The sequence below is a fragment of the Pseudorasbora parva genome, chromosome 11 (assembly GCF_024679245.1).
Source record: "Pseudorasbora parva isolate DD20220531a chromosome 11, ASM2467924v1, whole genome shotgun sequence".
Lineage (NCBI taxonomy): Eukaryota > Metazoa > Chordata > Actinopteri > Cypriniformes > Gobionidae > Pseudorasbora > Pseudorasbora parva.
In genome coordinates, this window is record NC_090182.1 from 47,290,783 (window position 1) to 47,311,268 (window position 20,486).

General features: G+C 45.7%; 1 protein-coding gene across 1 annotated transcript in view; it reads left to right on the top strand.

The window, feature by feature from the left end:
• bod1l1 (biorientation of chromosomes in cell division 1-like 1) overlaps window positions 1-20,486 on the top strand; it is a 41,498-nt gene that overhangs the window by 11,939 nt on the left and 9,073 nt on the right. The window contains exons 7-14 of the mRNA XM_067456379.1: window positions 1,983-2,079; window positions 2,175-2,283; window positions 5,118-5,172; window positions 6,014-7,334; window positions 9,066-9,133; window positions 16,338-18,192; window positions 18,275-18,330; window positions 18,409-18,463. Of these exons, the coding sequence (XP_067312480.1) occupies window positions 1,983-2,079; window positions 2,175-2,283; window positions 5,118-5,172; window positions 6,014-7,334; window positions 9,066-9,133; window positions 16,338-18,192; window positions 18,275-18,330; window positions 18,409-18,463 (3,616 nt within the window). The remainder of the gene's footprint in view (window positions 1-1,982; window positions 2,080-2,174; window positions 2,284-5,117; window positions 5,173-6,013; window positions 7,335-9,065; window positions 9,134-16,337; window positions 18,193-18,274; window positions 18,331-18,408; window positions 18,464-20,486) is intronic.

Consider the following 20,486-nt stretch of genomic DNA (forward strand, 5'->3'; position numbering starts at 1 on the left):
TAGTTATTTTTTGGGGGGCATGCTTTTAATTGTATGGCTTTTGTTATTCACTTTGTTCTCATCATTAATATTACTAAAAAAAATAATTTGGGTAAACTGACACTACCGTGATAACACTATTTACCATAATAATATATAATATCAAAATCAATAAGTTAACCATTAGTGAAATGTAAAAATAGATTTATTTTAGTCATTTGAGTTTATAAATTGAGCCATATAGTCTGTTTTTTTTGTTCTTCTTTTTTTAATAGATGAGTATTAGTCTAAGCATGATTAATATTAGCCTGTAATACATCACTTGAATGATTTTAATTAGACTAGAGTAAAAAAACACGTAAAAGTGTGTTTTGGAGGTTATCTTTTATAGCACTTTATCTGTTTGCCTCTGTAGATTTAAATCGCAATACATATCTTTAAAGAGTTCTTTCTCCACTTTAGTAACACTTACACACACCAAAACTTACAGTTTTATTTATATCTATATTCTGAAGGTTTTTTGCAAAGGGTTTGTTCATATATCATTCACACTGAATTATACAACATGTTAGTCCTTGAAACAAAATCAAACAAGATTTTTGAAATTGGCTTTATCCAACGTTCAGATAATGCCGAATTTGCATATTTAAACAGCATATCAGAGAACCTGTAATAACAAAACATCCAAATTACACTTTTAAGCGCATCTTTTATAGCAGTTTATCTGTTTGCGTCTGTAGATTTCAATCACAATACATATCTTTAAAGAGTTCTTTCTCCACTTCAGTAACACTTACTTACAGTTACACCAAAACTTACAGTTTTATTCATATCTATATTCTGAAGGTTTTTTGCGAGGGGTTTGTTCATATATCATTCACACTGATTTATACAACATTTTATTCCTTAAAACATGGTGAAAATGTGTTTTTTCCGGCTGTTGACAGTATTTTCTAATTTATAAAGCGATAAAAAGAGTAATCCAAAATCCCCTCTCTAAAAACCTTTAACTCTAATATGTCTACAAAATCAAACAAGAATTTTGAATCTGGCTTTATCCAACGTTCAGATAATGCCTAATTTGCATATTTAAACATATTTAATTTGCATATTTAAACAGCATATCAGAGAACCTGTTATAACAAAACATCCAAAATACACTTTTAAGCGCATCTTTTATAGCACTTTATCTGTTTGCGTATCAGAGTCTAACATATTTGTCGGCGCCGATAGCATTGTGGGTCACCATGTAGTGCTGTTGTGCTTCGGGAGACCCAAGTTCGAGTCCTGCTTCATGGACTTTTCCCAATCCCGCCCCCCTCTCTCTCTCTCTCTCTCTCTCTCTCTCCAACCTTACTTCCTGTTTAGCTACTTTCCTATCCTAATAAAAGGCAAAATACAAAATCTTTAGAATGTAACATAATTGTTAGCAGTTGAATTTTAAACCAATTTGTCAGAACAAGTTTAAATATGGTCGGAAAAATCTGTTGGGAAGTCTGGAAATTTGAGTCTGGAAAAGTATGGAATTTTGAAATTAAAATTGTGTAGGAACCCTGGCATTGAACAAAAGCATGAGAACCTGATCAGCTGAAATAATGGTTATAATAAGACACAATCATAAAACAATTCTTTATGCTTTATATCACTTGTGCATTTATCATTGTGTGCAGAAGCTAATTATTTCAGGTTTATTCTTTCTGAATAATCTCACACACATATTATATTACCCCATAGGACCGTTAATTTGTAACGTCATAATTGTAATTATTGAATTGTAGACATTGTTTAGTTTTTCAGCTTTAGCTCCTACAGCTCAGCATTTAATGACTATGATTGGATTATTGGAAACAATCATTTGTCTTTTTTTTTTTTGCTCAATAAACATTATTAGTGCTTTATTAATATCTTTTTTTTATAATCATCATCATGCACAATTTTCTTCTTGTTTTCATTGCCTTTGCTTTTACGAAATCAAAAACTCTTAAATTTCTTTCACTTTGCAGGCCAAAGAGAAAGAGGAGCGTCTGCTGAAGCGGCAGCAGAACCGTGAGCGTATGGAGGAGAAGCGCCGACTCAGAGCAGCGCAGAATGAGGAACAAGGTGTGTGTGTGTGTGTGTGTGTGTGTGTGTGTGTGTGTGTGTGTGTGTGTGTGTGTGTGTTAATTATTGGTCTCTGACCCGATTATCTCCTGCAGATCGGAAGAAACAGGCGGATCAGAGACCCCGAGCCAAAGAGGCGCGAAAGGAGAAGAAGGTCCTGGAGAAGAAAGTGGCTCTGAGCAGACAGAGAAAGAGAGACTCCAGGTCAGGGGGGATTCTTTATATTTTCCTATTATCTTCTAACGTAAGAATATTCTGTAGTCCCTAAAACATTTCTTAAGAATGTTATTAAAACAAAACTTGAGAAGAAATTTTTTATACTGTTGTCTGAGGTCAACTAATGACGTGTGTGGTTTTACATTCAAAAACATCATAACTAATCAGTAATAGGCTATTTTCTACACTGGTTTTGAGGCTCTCTCCTGATTTTGATGGGCGTCACTGGAGACTTGGAAGTAAACGCCCACGGTTAGGATTGGATAAGATTTCTATATTTAATGAGCTTCAGCTCCTGTCAGTTCACATGAGGGCGAGATTGTTTTGAAAGACCGAGTTCAGAATCCAATGGGTGATGTCACGGACACTACGTACACATTTATTTACAGTCTATGAATATTAGGGACATACTCCATGTCAGATCACACATCATTAAAACAACAACATTATTGTAGATTATTCTCCGATCTTTCAAGTATTCATATTCTTGTGTAATCGGCGTGCCATCCTAAATGAACCCGTCTCTTGCGTGATACCCACATTTTTCAATATTCCTATCTAATGATTTATGACCTGCAGGGTTGCCAGAATAATAATTATACACTTTTTAATAACAGGCCAGAGGAGAACTGGCACCCCGACTGAGTCTGGTTTCTGATGGAGTTTCGGTTCCTTTGGTCGCCTTTGGCTTGGCTTGCTCAGTTGGGGATACTAACATTATGATCCAAGTTATTCAACTAAATATTTAAATTAAATTGATTTAGGTCATATTTAATTCTATCAACTATCCAAATCAAATTCTGTTGCAATATTGTCCTGTTTAACACTGTGAAGCTGCTTTGACACAATCATCATTGGAAAAGCGCTATATAAATAAAGTTGATTGATTGATTGATTATATACATCACACCCTCCTAGATGTTTTTATATTCATGTCTTGCAACGTTGTCAACACGTTTTCTTCATAACCCCAGCAACAAGATGCTGTCTTTTACAAATCCGTGTTCATCACAAGCAAGTGCACTTTTGTCAGAGTGTTTACATGCCTGTTTAGTGCGACTGCAATGAGTGTATGCCACATATTATGCCACTATTATTATGGTTGCAACTAGGGATGTCAACGATTAATCGATGATCGATTAATTGTCAATAAGAAATTTGATCGATAAGACTTATCGATCATCGATTAAGCAGGGTCATGCGCGTGCGTGCGGCTCCACCGCGAAACGGGAGGAAAAATGAAGCGAGCGTGCCCGAGTTCTGTTTGGGACCATTTTACAGCTGGAGTCACACCTTCATCAGGACTGCACGTTTGCATGTGCATTCGCAGCCTTTTGTTTTGTGCAAATGTAAGTTGTAATATTGTGTTTATTTTGTGCAGGCCTATCTATAGCGGATTTATCTCATGCATTTGGTTAATAATTAACGTTAGAGGCAAGCGGTAGTCAAAGCGTGGCGGTGATCAGCTTCAGCTCCAACAGCAGTGCACAGCTAATAATGACTATGATTAGGACTGTCATATTACACAACATTAATGAGAACACTATTGTAATCAAACATTGTGATTGTTAAGCATTTGGGTTTATTTGCCGTGTGTTTCATTGCGTTGATCCAGGAGGAGCGCGTGCACAACATGAGTGACGCATTCTGACTAGTAACTAGTTCAAGTGCACTTGTGCATTCGCATCAGATTGTGCTGAAGTAATTTGTAATATTACATTTATTTTGTAACGTTATAAATGTGATCAATCATATAGGATGCGTTTCTTTTAGTGAAATAAAACGCACTAACAAATGGCTTCAGTCAGTGATGGCTGCCGGTTTTCATTCAGTGCTTCGGCTTTAGCGCACATAGAGAAATGCATAATAACTATGATTGGGACGGTCATATTATATAACAGAAATGAGAACACTAATAAATGGTTGTAAAGTCATTGGGTTTAGGTGCCGTGTTCAGAGCGTTGTTCCTAGAGCGCGTGAACACCACGCGTCTCCCATTCTGAATATGAATATCAGCAACTCAGTTCAAGTTCACTTGTGCATTCGCATCATTTTGTGAAGATGTATAACTTATAATGTTTTGTTAACTTTATATAAATCTGATTAATCTCATATAGGAAGCTTTTTGTTGAGTTAAATGAGCTAGCAAAGCGCTTCAGTCTAACTTACCAGTGATTCAGCGCATCCGCTTCAGCTCACGCTGTTCAAACAGCAACGCACGACTAATAATAACTATGATTGGGACTGTCACATTACATAACGTTAATGAAAACAATATTTTAATAAATCGTTTTGAATTAATTGGGTTTAGGTGACGTTTCAGCACGTTGTTCTTGGAAGAGCGTCCACACATTCTGAATAATCAAAACTGAGCGGCATTGGTGTTGTATTAGGCCTACAGGGTTATTAAATAAGTCATTTATATAATAACTAACAATAAATAACATCGACTAATTTTACAATCCCATAGCCCTTTGTTTAGATAAAAAAAAATCCTTCTCATTCATTTGGTGAAGAACATGGCGTTTTGAGCAGCATTGCACATCCTGTCATGCTGTCGGCTATAAGCCACTGCTGTAGACGCATATTTCAGTATTACGGTTAACGATTAATCGATTAATTGATCGTTAATTTAAACGACGATCGATCATGGGAATTTGAGAAAATTGACATCCCTAGTTGCAACAATTATGAGCCTAATCGTATCAATTTGATTGAAGTCTTGTGTTTGCATGAGGAAAAGTTTAATTGCAATATTGCCTAATTCTCATAATCGTATTATGAGCGTGCATGTAAACGTAGTTCTTGACACTTTCTTTTAGAAAAGAGGACGACGGGAAGAAGAGTGACACTGAGGGGGATTCAGTCAACAAAGATGTAAGTTTCTCTCATTCTCTGCTGAACAAACTCTGGGTTTCAGAGCAGGTTTAGAGCTGACAAATCCAGATAAAGCCACCCTGGTTTAGATCAAGTTCAACCGTTTCTCAAAGCTCGGTATAAACGTTCTCCGTCAACTCGGGTTTAATCGCGAGCACCTGGAAGTGTGACACGTGCGGCAAACAGCCAATCACAGCGTCCGTTTGAAGTCACTTCTCTTCTGAGATCGTTTTGAAAATTATTATTAAATTAAATGTGTTTACAAAGCAGGAATAAACACTTTAGGATATCTGACTATATCAATGCATGATGTGAATCAAAGAAATATGCCTAAAAATTATAGGTTCACAAAGAGCTCAAATTAATACACATTGTTTAAATGAATTATGAATGCATATTTTACATTTATATTAATATTTGGCTACTTGTCAATTAATATAATGATTATATGAATATATTATATTAATTAAAAGTAATTATATTTTGTATAATATAAATATAATAAATTATTAATGCCAAAGGATGAGCAGTTTTGTCTAACATTTTTTTCACTATTAACTTGGAACGAGAGATGCAGAGGGTGTGGCTTTATTGCGTCTTTACTTGCAGCTGATTGGTCCAGTTTGGGTTTGCGATCTCTAGCCCAGAATAAAACCAGCTCCAGAGCCGGTTAGCCGTAGTGTAAGTTACCATGGGGATAAACACTGATAAGAACCAATCCACCTTCTTGAGCCTGAAAAACCTGAGTTTGCTCAAACTAATCTCGAACTTACCTGGGTAACTGAAACCGGCTTTGTGGAACAGCTTTTTCTGTCTAATGAACAACTCTGTCTGTCTGCAGGTGAAGGCGGTGAGTCTGAAGTCAGTACGACGGCTGTCTGATATGGAAGAGCAGCGCAAGAAGAAGGCAGATGGAGAGGAGAAGCTCTCTGACAAAAAACTAAAAAGTGTTCACTCCTTCATCCTGGACCTGGAGCTGGGAACTGAGGAACGCCAGAGGACAGCCGGGAAAGGAGTTCGGAAAGACTTGCACTCAAAAGAAAAGGAGCGCAAGGAGAAAGAGAGAGAGCGCAGCGGCGGCCCTGAGGAACGAGTCAAGCACAAACTCCGAAAAACTGGAGATGCCGACGAGAAAGACGGAGGGGCTGCGAAAGGAGCGGCTGATGAGAAGAAGGGGTCAAAGCTCAAGCCGGACAGGAAAAGTTCAGTCTCATCCAGAGAAATAAAGACCGAAGCTGCGGATGAAGCGACCCCGAAGAAAGGAAAAACGCCAGTAAACGAGGAGAAGAAAACGAAGGTGAGTGGCAAGAGCCTCCGACGTCTGGACTCCACCGGCTCTTCAGAAGAGCGGTCAGAGGTCGAGACGGGTTCAGAGGTCAGCCGGAAGAAAGACAAGCACCCTAAAGAGATTCTAAAGAGGTCAAAGAGTCATCCAGAGCTTAAACCCGGAGAGAAGCCCAAGGTAAAGTCGGACAAAAAGGATTCATCCGCAGAAAAGAAATCCATCTTGGAAACCGAAAGCGACGTCCGAAAGCTGGAGGCCGTGCCGAAGGTCAAATCTCTCTCTGAGAAACACAGGTCCAAATCCCAGAGTTCTGCTCCAGGCAAATCGGACAAAAAACCAGAAGCCAAGACTAAAGCAGGAACCGCAGAGCAGAAGAAAGAGGAAAGGAAAACCTCGGAGGAGAAAGTGAAGGTTGCGAAGAAAACGAGTGAGAGGAAGATGCCGAAAGATCCCGAGAGGAAGGCATTTGGGCTGGAGAGTTCCGACTCTGGAGAGCCTGCGGTGGAGCTCACGTCCGTCTCTAGCACCACACCGCTACCGGACGACCCGTACGGCGCTCTGAGCGACGTCACTCCTGAATCTGAGGACGAGGACGTGCTGGTCCAAGAGCCCCGCCCACTTTCAGCCGAAGCCGACGCCCTCTTGAGCCTGATGGACGTCTGCAGCTCCGCCTCGGCCCGGCAGGAAACTGAAGCCGATCTGAAGATGAAGGAAGCGGCGCTCACTCTCCTCTCCATGGATCCAGATATTGCCCGCTCCTCGGATCTCATCTCCAATTCTCAGGTTGCCATGAAGACAAGTACAGGCACAGGAAGTGCGTCGTATTACGCTCAGACGAACAGTGAGTCCGCCAGTGGCTCCTCACCCCAGGATGCAGGTACGGTATCGTCTGCTGTAATAGATTATCATGCACTTCGTACAATTTCACTGTAGAATGCAATTAGTCCTCGAAATTGATACGAGGGCTAAAATGTGTTCCAAAAATAACAAAAACTGCAACTTTATTCAGCACTGTCTTCTCTTCCACGTTTGTGTTCAATCTTCAAATAAAGATTCAAACGGTTATGAATCAGTGTATTGATTCATGATTCAGAATAATTGATCGATTCACTGAAACATGAGACCGATTCACTGAGAAGACCGTTTGAATCGTTATTTGAGGTTTGAAAAGAAAACCCGGAAGAGAAGCCAATGCTGAATAAAGTCGTAGTTTTTGTTATTTTTGGACCCAAATGTATTTTGGATGCTTCAAGAGACTCTAATTAACCCACTGATGTCACATATGGACTACTGTGATGATGTTTTTATTCCCTTTCTAGACATGGACAGTAGCCTAGAAATCTAGATGCACCCTAGCAGCAGCAAATCTAATCTGGCGCGAGTGTCGTCTAGCAACTCTCAAATACACTTCTGAGCTGTAAAAGCCAAACTCTGGTCGGGCCAATCACATCGTGTATAGAGTCGGGGGGCGGGGCTTAACATAATGACGGCCGAGTTGCGCTTGCGTGCTATTGGTAAACACAGAAACTGGCGAACGGCGGTCTTTTGAATCAGCTCTGACCGCGACTCTGGAAGACTTGAGTTGAGCTTTTCTCTGAGAAAAGAACAAAGAACGGCACTGAAGTCATTCTTAAGAAGGGAAGATGTGTTCGGAGTTTAGCCGACCGGATACGGCGAATGTTTAATCTGTCAGCGAGCTCTGCTTCACCTTTGTTGCTCTGGTTGGTGTAGCGCTATCTAATTGCATACAGAGAGAGTTTGAAAGACAACCGTTTATCCCGCCCCTCGCATTGAGCACTCGAATGGAGAGTTTCCAGACCAAACATCTTGGCTTGTCAGGCTACATGGACAGTATAGTGTAGATACGCTGTCGGACTAAATATAAAATATCTTAAACTGTGTGTGAAGATGAACGGAGGTCTTACGGGTGTGGAGCGACATTAGGGAGAGGAGTTAATGACAGACATTTAATTTTTGGCTGAACTAACCCTTTAAGCTCTGAGAATATTTTTTAGCGTACCCAAACTAAAAAACTTCCCATACCCACACACAATACACAATTTTGGTGTCATTTTAAAGGAAACCCTTTGGAGTTACATTGAACACTGCTAAAAGCGATACAAATTTAATTATAGGTTGTCTGAGCTGTAATAAACCACCCACAAAAAAAAGAGGTTTAAAAGGTGGTGTTTTTTGTTGTTTTTTTGTGTGTGTGGTTATAAGTTAATTTTTAAAAGTGTATAACTGCACTCTAGCTCCCTGCAGACAGTTTTGGCTGACCCAATGAACAGAGAGAACTACAAGTGTGAACACCCAATAGACACATGATATTTTTCACCAAAGAAAATGGTTCCAAACAAAGGAGATGTATTTGATTGTCAACAGCCTCTATAGTGTCTTATTATATAATTTAATGACATAAAAGATAATGCATACATCTTAAATGGTTAGAAGAAATCATCCTAATCTTCAAAAATATTGTTATCGACACTTTCAAAGAAAATATCTAGCTTTCATTTTTTTCGAATATCGCACACTCTAACGTACACAAACATGCACATCATATTCATGTGAATAAATAAACCTCATATTTTATTTCATCTACTAGCTGCTTCTGCCGCCACAGTGGAGCCCATGGAGACGGAGCCTCTCGGGTCGCAGGAGGTGACATCAGAGGTAAGCTCATGACATCATATCCTCTAAAGTCTCTCACTGTCAGGCTTGTATAAAATAAGTTAACTGCACAGAACCGATCAAAGCAAGCTGTTTTTCAGGGGTTGGGCTTACCCCCTTAGTTCAAGTGAAAGGAACTCTTAATGCTTCAGCATACTAAAGCCCCTTTCACACTGCGAATCCGTGTATTTGCCGGAAAATGCGACCCCCATTTGTTCCCGGGTCGCTAGATTTGGTCCATTCACACTGCCAGCGAAATACCGTAATATGTGCGCTTTCACACACAACCCGTAACGGCCCCGGGTCGAGTTGACACGTGACATCCGGATGTGACGTATAACGGCGAGCGATCTCCGCTTCAGCGCGGATAGGAAGGAGCTCCGTGGTCTCGACTTGTGTCCAGTTTGCGCACATTTCTGCTTGTTTAATTTTAGTTTCTTTTGTATACGAACACTCTCTGCGTTTAAAACACAGACGAGCTCTTCTGGCACTGCAGGGTTGTATTTTTGAAAAAACAAGCTCTAGGAGTCGCAAGATAACTACGCACACGCTGCGGCATTAGTTTCGGCTTTTGTTCACACAGCGCTCGTCCCGGGTCGAATACCGCAATGTTACTAGGTCCCCGACCCGGGTCGAATTCGGTAATCAATTCTGGGACGTGGTTGCTTTCACACAGAAGGCGACCCGGCAATGTTCCGGGAATATTGCGGGTCCGCCGTGCAGTGTGAAAGGGGCTCAAGATGTTTTGGACAATTTCATGCTCCCAACTTTGTGGGAACAGTTTGGAGATTAACTGTTTTGCCTTGAAATGTCACCTTATTGGGGTGGAGGGGTTTGAGTAAAGGCAAGGCAAGTCATGTTTATTTATATAGCACATTTTATACACAATGGCAATTCAAATGGCTTTACATAGAAATTAATTAAAATAGTGATGATTAAAACAGTTGTAAAGAAAAAATAAAATGGTGATAAATAGATCCCAATCTGCCTGATTCTAAATTCGGGTACTCCTATCTGAGATGGAAGCAGGTTCACAATGTCTTCTGGACCTTACAAGTCAGTCCAAGACTGGCTCCTGTAGGGTTCGTGACCTTTGCCCCGCCAGGCCTCTCCTTTCTTGAGTCTGTTTCTTTACACTAGGCGTTTCTCAATGTCAACGAAGGATCCTCGGAAGCTGGAATTCTGAGGATGCTTTGTCATCGACATCCGTCGAAGGACTGCTCCAATGTCGAGGATCCTCGGAATTTCAACGAAGGACTGAGTCCTTCGTTCGAAAAATTTCATATACAGGAAAGGATGCATATGTGTAGCCTTCGCGCTCTTCGTGCTCTCAAATCACCCACAGTCCTATGCGTGCAGCTTTGCTATCTTCAGACATTGGCGGAGTCGTAGCGTTAACGGGGCAAATATGCTTGTATCGGGGCTCGTAGATGGGTAGAAAGGAATAATAAATAAATAAATCCCAACTTTATAATAAATAATAAACAAAATGAAAGTAATGTGGGAAGCCCCTCACGGATGACTGCCCACACACATAAACCATAAACAAACCATAACAAAAAAATTATACAAATAACATTACACACAATGTTATTGATGGCCAACAGACTACCAAACTAAGCTTGGTTGCCATCACTGGCTTTTTTTTAAATGAATAACTTAAGTTGTACGAAATAATTTAACGTTAATATTATACCATTCACAGCATTATTGATAGCTTTCTTGTCTTTTTTAACATGGACCAAAGAATAAACAGAGGCGTTCATACCGAAATCTGACCTTTTCACTAACGTAATGACACAATGACGTGCACTTGCTAGCCTGTTTCATTACGTGTTCTCCGAATGCTAACGAGGAGCCTAGCCTAGCCTCTTAAGGAAGAGTCCTTCCAAGGAAGCATCCTTGACATTGAGAAACACCTACTGTCTGCTACCACAGGTTACTGTTACTCTCCTTTTCCAATCTCTTACAGTCAGACAGCCCTAAGCAAAAATAAGAATCAACCGGTGTATAAGAAATTGAAATAAACAGGAGAATTAAAAAGAATATGATTAATAGATAAAATAACCAAAGTTAAGAACATTGGTAAACTAAAACAGTTTTTAAGAGAATAAACAAATTATGCATAGATAAATAATGTGCAGTGGCTCAGTGCTCATTCAGTAAATGCACAGCTAAACACTAATCGCTAAAGGCAGACTCTCCTTGCTTTGAGTGAACTCTTGGTATTTCTAACTGACTTGATCCTGCTGATCTGAGTGATCTGTTGGGTTTGTATTTAATCAGCATATCTGCGATGTTTTGAGGTCCTAGCTCATTGAGTGATTTATAAACAAGTAATATTACTTTAAAATCGATCCTAAATGTAACCGGAAGCCAGTGTAAAGACCTGAGGACTGGTGTGATATGGTCATATTTTCTTGTTCTGCTCAGAAGAGCGTTTTGCGTTTCTGTATGAGCTGCAGCTGTCTAATGGTCTTTTTGGGAGGGCCGGTGAGAAGACCATTAAGATAGTCTACCCTGATGGTAATGAAAGCATGAACGAGTTTCTCTAAGCCTTGCCTGGAGTCAAAGCATCTAACTCTTGCAATATTTTTCAGATGATAGTATGCTGGTTTAGTTATTGCTTTGACATGACTACTGAAACTCGGGTATGACTCCCAAATCACACAAAGATTCCTGACTTCCTGATTTTTGTTCTTAGACCTTAAGCCTCAAAATATGTGTTCACCTTGAGAATTTCATCTTTGTTTCCAAATGTAGTGATTTCAGTTTTGTCTTTGTTTAACTGAAGATAGTTTTGGCACATCCAGTTGTTAACTTCATCAATGCATTTGCACAGGGAGTCGATGGGGCTATATAGTCATTAGGTGATAGTGTTAAGTAGATCTGGGTGTCGTCAGCATAGCTGTGGTAAACAATTTTGTTATTTTGCATTATTTGGCTCAGTGGCAGCATATACAGGTTAAACAGGAGTGGTGCAAGAATTGACCCTTGTGGGACTCCACGTCATGGATGTCCACTCAGACGTATGGTCACCTATACTCACATAATAACCTCTCCCTTCTAAGTATGACCTGAACCATTTGAGGACCATTCCAGAAAGCCCGACCCAGTTTTCCAGCCTGTTAAGAAGTATGTTGTGGTCAACAGTGTTAAATGCAGCACTGAGGTCCAGTTGTACCAGAATTGATGTTTTGCCTGTATCAGTATTTAAGCGAATATCATTTATAATCTTTATGAGCGCTGTCTCTGTGCTGTGATGCGGTCGGAAACCAGATTGAAAATTGTCAAAGTATCACCTGATTGAAAACAACTTTGTTCACCTGATTGAAAACAACTTTTTCAATGATCTTGCCTAAGAAGGGGAGATTTGAGATTGCATAAGTACTCGAATGACCCTAGGAACTATGTTGTCTGGGGCTATATGCCCCTGATAGGGTCTCCCAAGGCAAACAGGTCCTTGGTGATGGGTCAACCCAGTATGATTAAAAATGAGGACCGAGATGTTGCCTTTCCCTCATAGGGCCTGTCCGGGCTCAGCCCAAATGAGCAACGTGGGGCCACCTTCCCGTGGGCTCACCACCTGCAGGAGGGATCCTATGGGGTCGGTGGGTTGTGGATCAGGCGAGAGTGGAAGGCGAGGCCCCCGATGACCCAATCTTTGGAAATGGAAACTGGCTTAGGGGATGTAGAATGTCACCTCGCTGGCTGGCAGGGATATCGGCTAGAGATAGTCAGGCTCACTTCCATGCACAGCTTGGGCTCTGGAACCTCACTTCCTGAGAGAGGCTGGACTCTCTACCATTTTGGAGTTACCCGTGGTGAGAGGCGGCTGGCTGGAGTGGGTTTGCTTATAGCCCTCAGCTCAGCCACCATGTGTTGGAGTTCAGGTAGTGCCTTCGGGTAGGGGATATGTCTCTCACTGTTGTATGTGCCTACTGACCGAACATAAGTGCGGAGCACCCGGCCTCTTGGGGTCTCTGGGAGGAGGGCTGGAAAGTGCTCCAACTGGAGACTCCATCGTTTTACTGGGTGACAGTGACACCTGGAGGGGCATGATTGGGAGGAACGGCTCCCCTGATCTGAACCCGAGCGGTGTTCTGGTATTGGATTTCTGTGCTAGTCACGGCTTGTCCAAAATGAACACCATGTTCAAGCATTAGTGTGTCCATCCTTGCACGTGGCACCAGGACACCCTAGACCGGAGGTCGATGATCGACTTTGTGGTCGTCTCATCTGACCTGCGGCCTTATGTCTTGGACACTCGGGTGAAGAGAGGGGCGACGCTGTCAACTGATCACCACCTGGTGGTGAGTTGGATCTGCTGAGAGGGGAGGAAGCTAGACAAACTCCGGAGACTGAAGCATTCTATGGGAACGTTTGGCCGAGCCCCCTGTTAGAGAGATCGTCAACTCCCACCTCCGGCCGAGCTTCGACTGGATTCCGAGGGAGTCTGGAGAAATTGAGTCCAAGTGGACCATGTTCTCCACCTCCATTGTTAACGCAGCCGCTCAGAGCTGTGGCTGTAAGGTCTCAGGTGCCTGTTGAGGGGGAAATCCTGGTGGTGGACACCGAAAGTAAGGGATTCCATCAAGCTGAAGATGGAGTCCTACCAAACCTGGCTGGCTTCTGACAGATAAAGGCAGGCCAAGCGGACTGGTTGTTGTAGGCAAAAAATCTGGCATGAGAGGAGTTCGGTGAAGCCATGAAGGAAGACTATCGGTTGGCCTTAAAGAGATTCTGGCAAACTGTGTGATGCCTTAAGAGGGGGTAGCAGTGCCCTACCAACAGTGGCGATGGGCAGCTGTTGACCTCAACTGGGGATATCATCATACGATGGAAAGAATTCTTTGAGGATATCCTCAATCCCACCAACATGTTTTCCATTGAGGAAGCAGTGGCTGAGGGCTCTGAGGGGGACTCATCCATCACCCGGGCTGAAGTCATCGAGGCGCCGGGGGTGGATGAGATTGACCCTGAGTACCTTAAGTCTCTGGATGTTCCGGGGCTGTCTTGGCTGACACGCCTCTGGACTGGCAGACCGGGGTGGCGGTCCCTCTTTTTAAGAAGGGCGACCGGAGAGTGTGTTCCAACCACAGGGGGATCACACTTCTCAGCCTCCCTGGGAAAGTCTATGCCAGGGTAGTGGAGAGGAGATATCGGCCGATAGTGAAACCTTGGATTCAGGAGGTGCAGTGTGATTTTTGTCCCGGTCGTGGAATACTGGACAAGCTCTATACCCTTTCCGGAGTGCTGGAGGGTTCATGGGAGTTTACCCAACCAATCCATATGTGTTTTGTGGATTTGGAGAAGGCATTCGACTGTGTTCCTCATGGCATCCTGTGGAGGGTGTTCTTGGAGAATGGGGTCCGGGGCCCCCTGCTTATGGCTATTTGGTCCCTGTACGACCGGAGCAGGAGATTGGTCCGCATTGCCGGCAGAAAGTCAGACTTGTTTCCGGTGCATGTTAGACTCCGGTAGGGCTTCCCTTTGTCACTGGTTCTGTTCAAAATATTTTCTAGACGCAGCCAAGGGCCAGAGTTTCCGGATTGGGGACCATGCGATTCCGTCGCTGTTCTTTTAGGATTATGTTGTCGTGTTGGCCTCCTGACCAGGACCTTCAGTAGCACTGGGATGGTTTGCAGCCGAGTGTGAACCGGCTGGGATGATAATCAGCACCTCCAAATCCAAGGCTATGGTTCTCAGTCAGAAAAGGGTGGCTTGCCCACTTCAGGATGGTGGAGAGTTTTTGCCCCGAGTGGAGGAGTTTCGTTATCTTGGCGTCTCAAGTAAGGGAAGGATGGAACGGGAGATTGACAGTCGGATCAATGCAACTTCTGCAGTAATGTTGAAGATGTATCAGCCTGTCGTGTTGAAGAAGGAGCTGAGCTGTAAGGCGACGCTCTCAATTTACCGGCCAATCTATGTTCCTACTCTCACCTATGGTCATGATGGCTGAAATGAGCTTTCTCCACAGGCCCAGACCTCCTCATCCAACATCAGGGCCTGAAGCTGCTGAAAGCATTCTTTAGAAATGTTGGCCCATATTGATAGGATAGCATTTTGCAGTTGATGAAGATTTGTGGGATGCACATCCAGGGCACGAAGCTCCTGTTCCACCACATCCCAAAGATGCTCTATTAGGTTGAGATCTGGTGACTGTGAGGGGGCATTTTAGTTCAGTCAACTCATTGTCATGTTCAAGAAACCAATTTAAAATGATTCGAGCTTTGTGTCATGGTGCATTTTCCTGCTGGAAGTAGCCATCAGAGGATGCGTTCATGGTGGTCATAAAGGGATGAACATGGTCAGAAACAATGCTCAGGTAGTCCGTGGCATTTAAACGATGCCCAATTGGCACTAAGGGGCCTAAAATGTGCCAAGAAAACATCCCCCACACCATTACACCACCACCAGCAGCCTGCACAGTGGCTACATGGCATGATGGATCCATGTTCTCATTCTGTTTACGCCAAAAACTCTACCATCTAAATATCTCAACAGAAATCGAGACTCACCAGACCAGGCAACATTTTTCCAGTCTTCATCTGTCTAATTTTGGTGAGCTTGTGCAAATTGTCGCCTCTTTTTCCTATTTGTAGTGGAGATGAGTGGTACCCGGTGGGGTCTTCTGCTGTTGTAGATCATCTGCCTCAAGGTTGTGCGTGTTGTGGCTTCACAAATGCTTTGCTGCATACCTCGGTTGTAACGAGTGGTTATTTCAGTCAAAGTTGCTCTTCTATCAGCTTGAATCAGTTGGCCCATTCTCCTCTGACCTCTAGTAAAGCATTTTCTCACACAGGATTGCTGCATACTGGATATTTTTCCCTTTTCACACCATTCTTTGTAAACCCTAGAAATGGTTGTGCGTGAAAATCCCAGTAACTGAGCAAACACTCAGAAATACTAAGACCGGCCCGTCTGGCACCAACAACTATGTAATGCTCAAATTTGCTTAAATTACCATTCTGACATTCAGTTTGGAGTTCACGAGATTGTCTTGACCAGGACCACACCCCTAAATGCATTAAACAACTGACATGTGGTTGGTTGATTAGATAATTGCTTTAATGAGAAATTGAACAGGTTTTCCTAATAATCTTTTAGGTGAGTGTATATTGGCAGCTAAGAATTTCATCCTGTGGGTTTTTCTGATTGCAGGTGTGTCTGTAGCTCCTGTAATGTGTTGGTGCTTTTCTTTCAGGTTGGTGATGAGCAGACAGATGAAAAGGATAAAGAGAGAGACTCACAAATGCTTACAGCAGACGCAGCTGAGCCCACACAGACTCTAACTGAAGGTGCAGCCGAATCCATGCAGACCCTCCATGCAGATGCAGCCGAATCCATGCAGACCCTCACTGCATATGCGGCCGAGCCCACGCAAACACTCACTGCAGATGCAGCCGAATCCAGGCAGACCCTTACTATAGATGCAGCCGAGCCCACGCAGACCCTCACTGCAGATGCAGCCGAGCCCACGCAGACCCTCACTGCAGATGCAGCCGAGCCCACGCAGACCCTCACTGCAGATGCAGCCGAGCCCACGCAAACGCTCACTGCAGATGCAGCCGAATCCATGCAGACCCTCACTGCAGATGCAGCCGAGCCCACTCAGATCCTCACTGCAGATGCAACCGAGCCCACGCAGACCCTCACTGCAGATGCAGCCGAGCCCACGCAGACCCTCACTGTAGATGCAGCCGAGCCCACGCAAACCCTCACTGAAGATGCGGCCGAGCCCACGCAGACCCTCACTGCAGATGCAGCCGAGCCCACGCAGACCCTCACTGCAGATGCAGCCGAGCCCACGCAGACCCTCACTGCAGATGCAGCCGAGCCCACGCAGACCCTCACTGCAGATGCAGCCGAGCCCACGCAGACCCTCACTGAAGATGCGGCCGAGCCCACGCAGACCCTCACTGCAGATGCAGCCGAGCCCACGCAGACCCTCACTGAAGATGCAGCCGAGCCCACGCAGACCCTCACTGCAGATGCAGCCGAGCCCACGCAGACCCTCACTGAAGATGCGGCCGAGCCCACGCAGACCCTCACTGCAGATGCAGCCGAGCCCACGCAGACCCTCACTGAAGATGCAGCCGAGCCCACGCAGACCCTCACTGAAGATGCAGCCGAATCCATGCAGACCCTCACTGCAGATGTCACTCAGACCCTCATTGCAGATGCAGCCGAATCCACGCAGACCCTCACTGCAGATCCAGCCGAGCCCACGCAGACCCTCATTGCAGATGCAGCCGAGCCCAAGCAGACCCTCACTGCAGATGCAGCCGAGCCCACGCAGACCCTCACTGCAGATGCAGCCGAGCCCACGCAGACCCTCACTGCAGATGCGGCCGAGCCCACGCAGACCCTCACTGAAGATGCGGCCGAGCCCACGCAGACCCTCACTGCAGATGCAGCCGAGCCCACGCAGACCCTCACTGCAGATGCAGCCGAGCCCGCGCAGACCCTCACTGCAGATGCAGCCGAGCCCACGCAGACCCACACTGCAAATGAATCCGAATCCACACAGACCCTCACTGCAGATGCAGCCGAATCCATACAAACCCTCACTGCAGATGCAGCCGAGCCCACGCAGACCCTCACTGCAGATGCAGCTGAATCCAAACAGACCCTCACTGCAGATGCAGCTGAATCCAAACAGACCCTCAATGCAGATGCAGCTGAATCCAAACAGACCCTCACTGCAGATGCAGCCGAATCCACGCAGACCCTCACTGCAGATGCAGCCGAGCCCACGCAGACCCTCACTGCAGATGCAGCCGAATCCACACAGACCCTCACTGCATATGCAGCCGAATCCGAGCAGACCCTCACTGCAGATGCATCCGAGCCCACACAGACCCTCACTGCAGATGCAGCTGAGCCCATGCAGACCATAATCACGGACACTCCTGAGACGGTACAAACCTTCACTGCAGACACAGCTGAGCCTGTGCAGCCCCTCACTGCAGACACAAAGGAGACGGATGCAGGTGAGCCCACGCAGACACTTACAGTAGACAACGCTGAGCCTGCGCAGACTGCCTCGCCAGACGCAGGTGAGTTACAGTGATGGTTAAGAGTGAGTGTGTGTTTCTGATGTGTGTGAATGTCTCGGAGTAACCCGTGTGTCTGATGCAGGTGGTGCATCTGTCTCAGACGAGCAGGAACAGAAGTCATCAGACACCTCTGAGACGGTAAAAAATCATAATCGTTTCATCAGTATATATTATACAGGAATCATGTGCATGTCATTAATGACTTTGTGTGATCAGGTGGAGCCGACAGAGAGCAGCACACGGAGAGGACGATCATCGGCTCAGAGGGCAGGTGTGTGTGTGTGTGTTAAAGGGCTAGTTCATCCAAAAATGAAATGTATGTCATTAACTCCTTACTCTAATGTCGTTCCACACCCGTAAGACCTGCGTTCATTTTCACACACAGATTAAGATATTTTATATTTAGTCTGAGAGCGTATCTAAGTGTATGCACGCTATACTGTCCATGTCCAGAAAGGGACTAAAAGCATCATCAAAGTAGTCCATATGTGACATCAGTGGGTTAATTAGAGTCTCTTGAAGCATCCAAAATACATTTGGGTCCAAAAATAACAAAAACTATGACTTTATTCAGCATCAGTCTTCTCTACCGGGTTTGTTTTCAATCCTCAAATAAAGATTAGAACGGTTATGAATCAGTGAATTGATTCATGATTCGGATCGCCAATGTCACGCAGACCCTCACTGCAGATGCAGCCGAACCCAAGCAGACCCTCACTGCAGATGCAGCCGAGCCCACGCAGACCCTCACTGCAGATGCAGCCGAGCCCACGCAGACCCTCATTGCAGATGCAGCCGAGCCCACGCAGACCCTCACTGAAGATGCAGCCGAGCCCACGCAGACCCTCATTGCAGATGCAGCCGAATCCACGCAGACCCTCACTGCAGATGCAGCCGAGCCCACGCAGACCCTCACTGCAGATGCAGCCGAGCCCACGCAGACCCTCACTGAAGATGCAGCCGAGCCCAAGCAGACCCTCACTGCAGATGCGGCCGAGCCCACGCAGACCCTCATTGCAGATGCAGCCGAGCCCACGCAGACCCTCACTGCAGATGCAGCCGAGCCCACGCAGACCCTCATTGCAGATGCAGCCGAATCCACGCAGACCCTCACTGCAGATGCAGCCGAGCCCACGCAGACCCTCACTGCAGATGCAGCCGAGCCCACGCAGACCCTCACTGAAGATGCAGCCGAGCCCAAGCAGACCCTCACTGCAGATGCGGCCGAGCCCACGCAGACCCTCACTGCAGATGCAGCCGAATCCACGCGGACCCTCACTGCAGATGCAGCCAAATCCATGCAGACCCTCACTGCAGATGCAGCCGAGCCCAAGCAGACCCTCACTGAAGATGCAGCCGAGCCCACGCAAACCCTCACTGCAGATGCAGCCGAGCCCACGCGGACCCTCACTGCAGATGCAGCCAAATCCATGCAGACCCTCACTGAAGATGCAGCCGAGCCCACGCAGACCCTCACTGCAGATGCAGCCGAGCCCACGCAAACCCTCACTGCAGATGCAGCCGAGCCCACGCAAACCCTCACTGCAGATGCAGCCGAGCCTACGCAAACCCTCACTGCAGATGCAGCCAAATCCACGCAGACCCTCACTGCAGATGCAGCCGAGCCCACGCAGACCCTCACTGAAGATGCAGCCGAGCCCACGCAGACCCTCACTGCAGATGCGGCCGAGCCCACGCAGACCCTCACTGAAGATGCAGCCGAGCCCACGCAAACCCTCACTGCAGATGCAGCCGAGCCCACGCAGACCCTCACTGCAGATGCAGCCAAATCCACGCAGACCCTCACTGCAGATGCAGCCGAGCCCACGCAGACCCTCACTGAAGATGCAGCCGAGCCCACGCAGACCCTCACTGCAGATGCAGCCGAGCCCACGCAGACCCTCACTGCAGATGCGGCCGAGCCCACGCAGACCCTCACTGAAGATGCAGCCGAGCCCACGCAAACCCTCACTGCAGATGCAGCCGAGCCCACGCAGACCCTCACTGCAGATGCAGCCAAATCCACGCAGACCCTCACTGCAGATGCAGCCGAGCCCACGCAAACCCTCACTGCAGATGTCACTCAGACCCTCACTGCAGATGCAGCCGAGCCCACGCAGACCCTCATTGCAGATGCGGCCGAATCCACGCAGACCCTCACTGAAGATGCGGCCGAGCCCACGCAGACCCTCACTGCAGATGCAGCCGAGCCCACGCAGACCCTCACTGCAGATGCGGCCGAGCCCACGCTGACCCTCACTGCAGATGCGGCCGAGCCCACGCAGACCCTCACT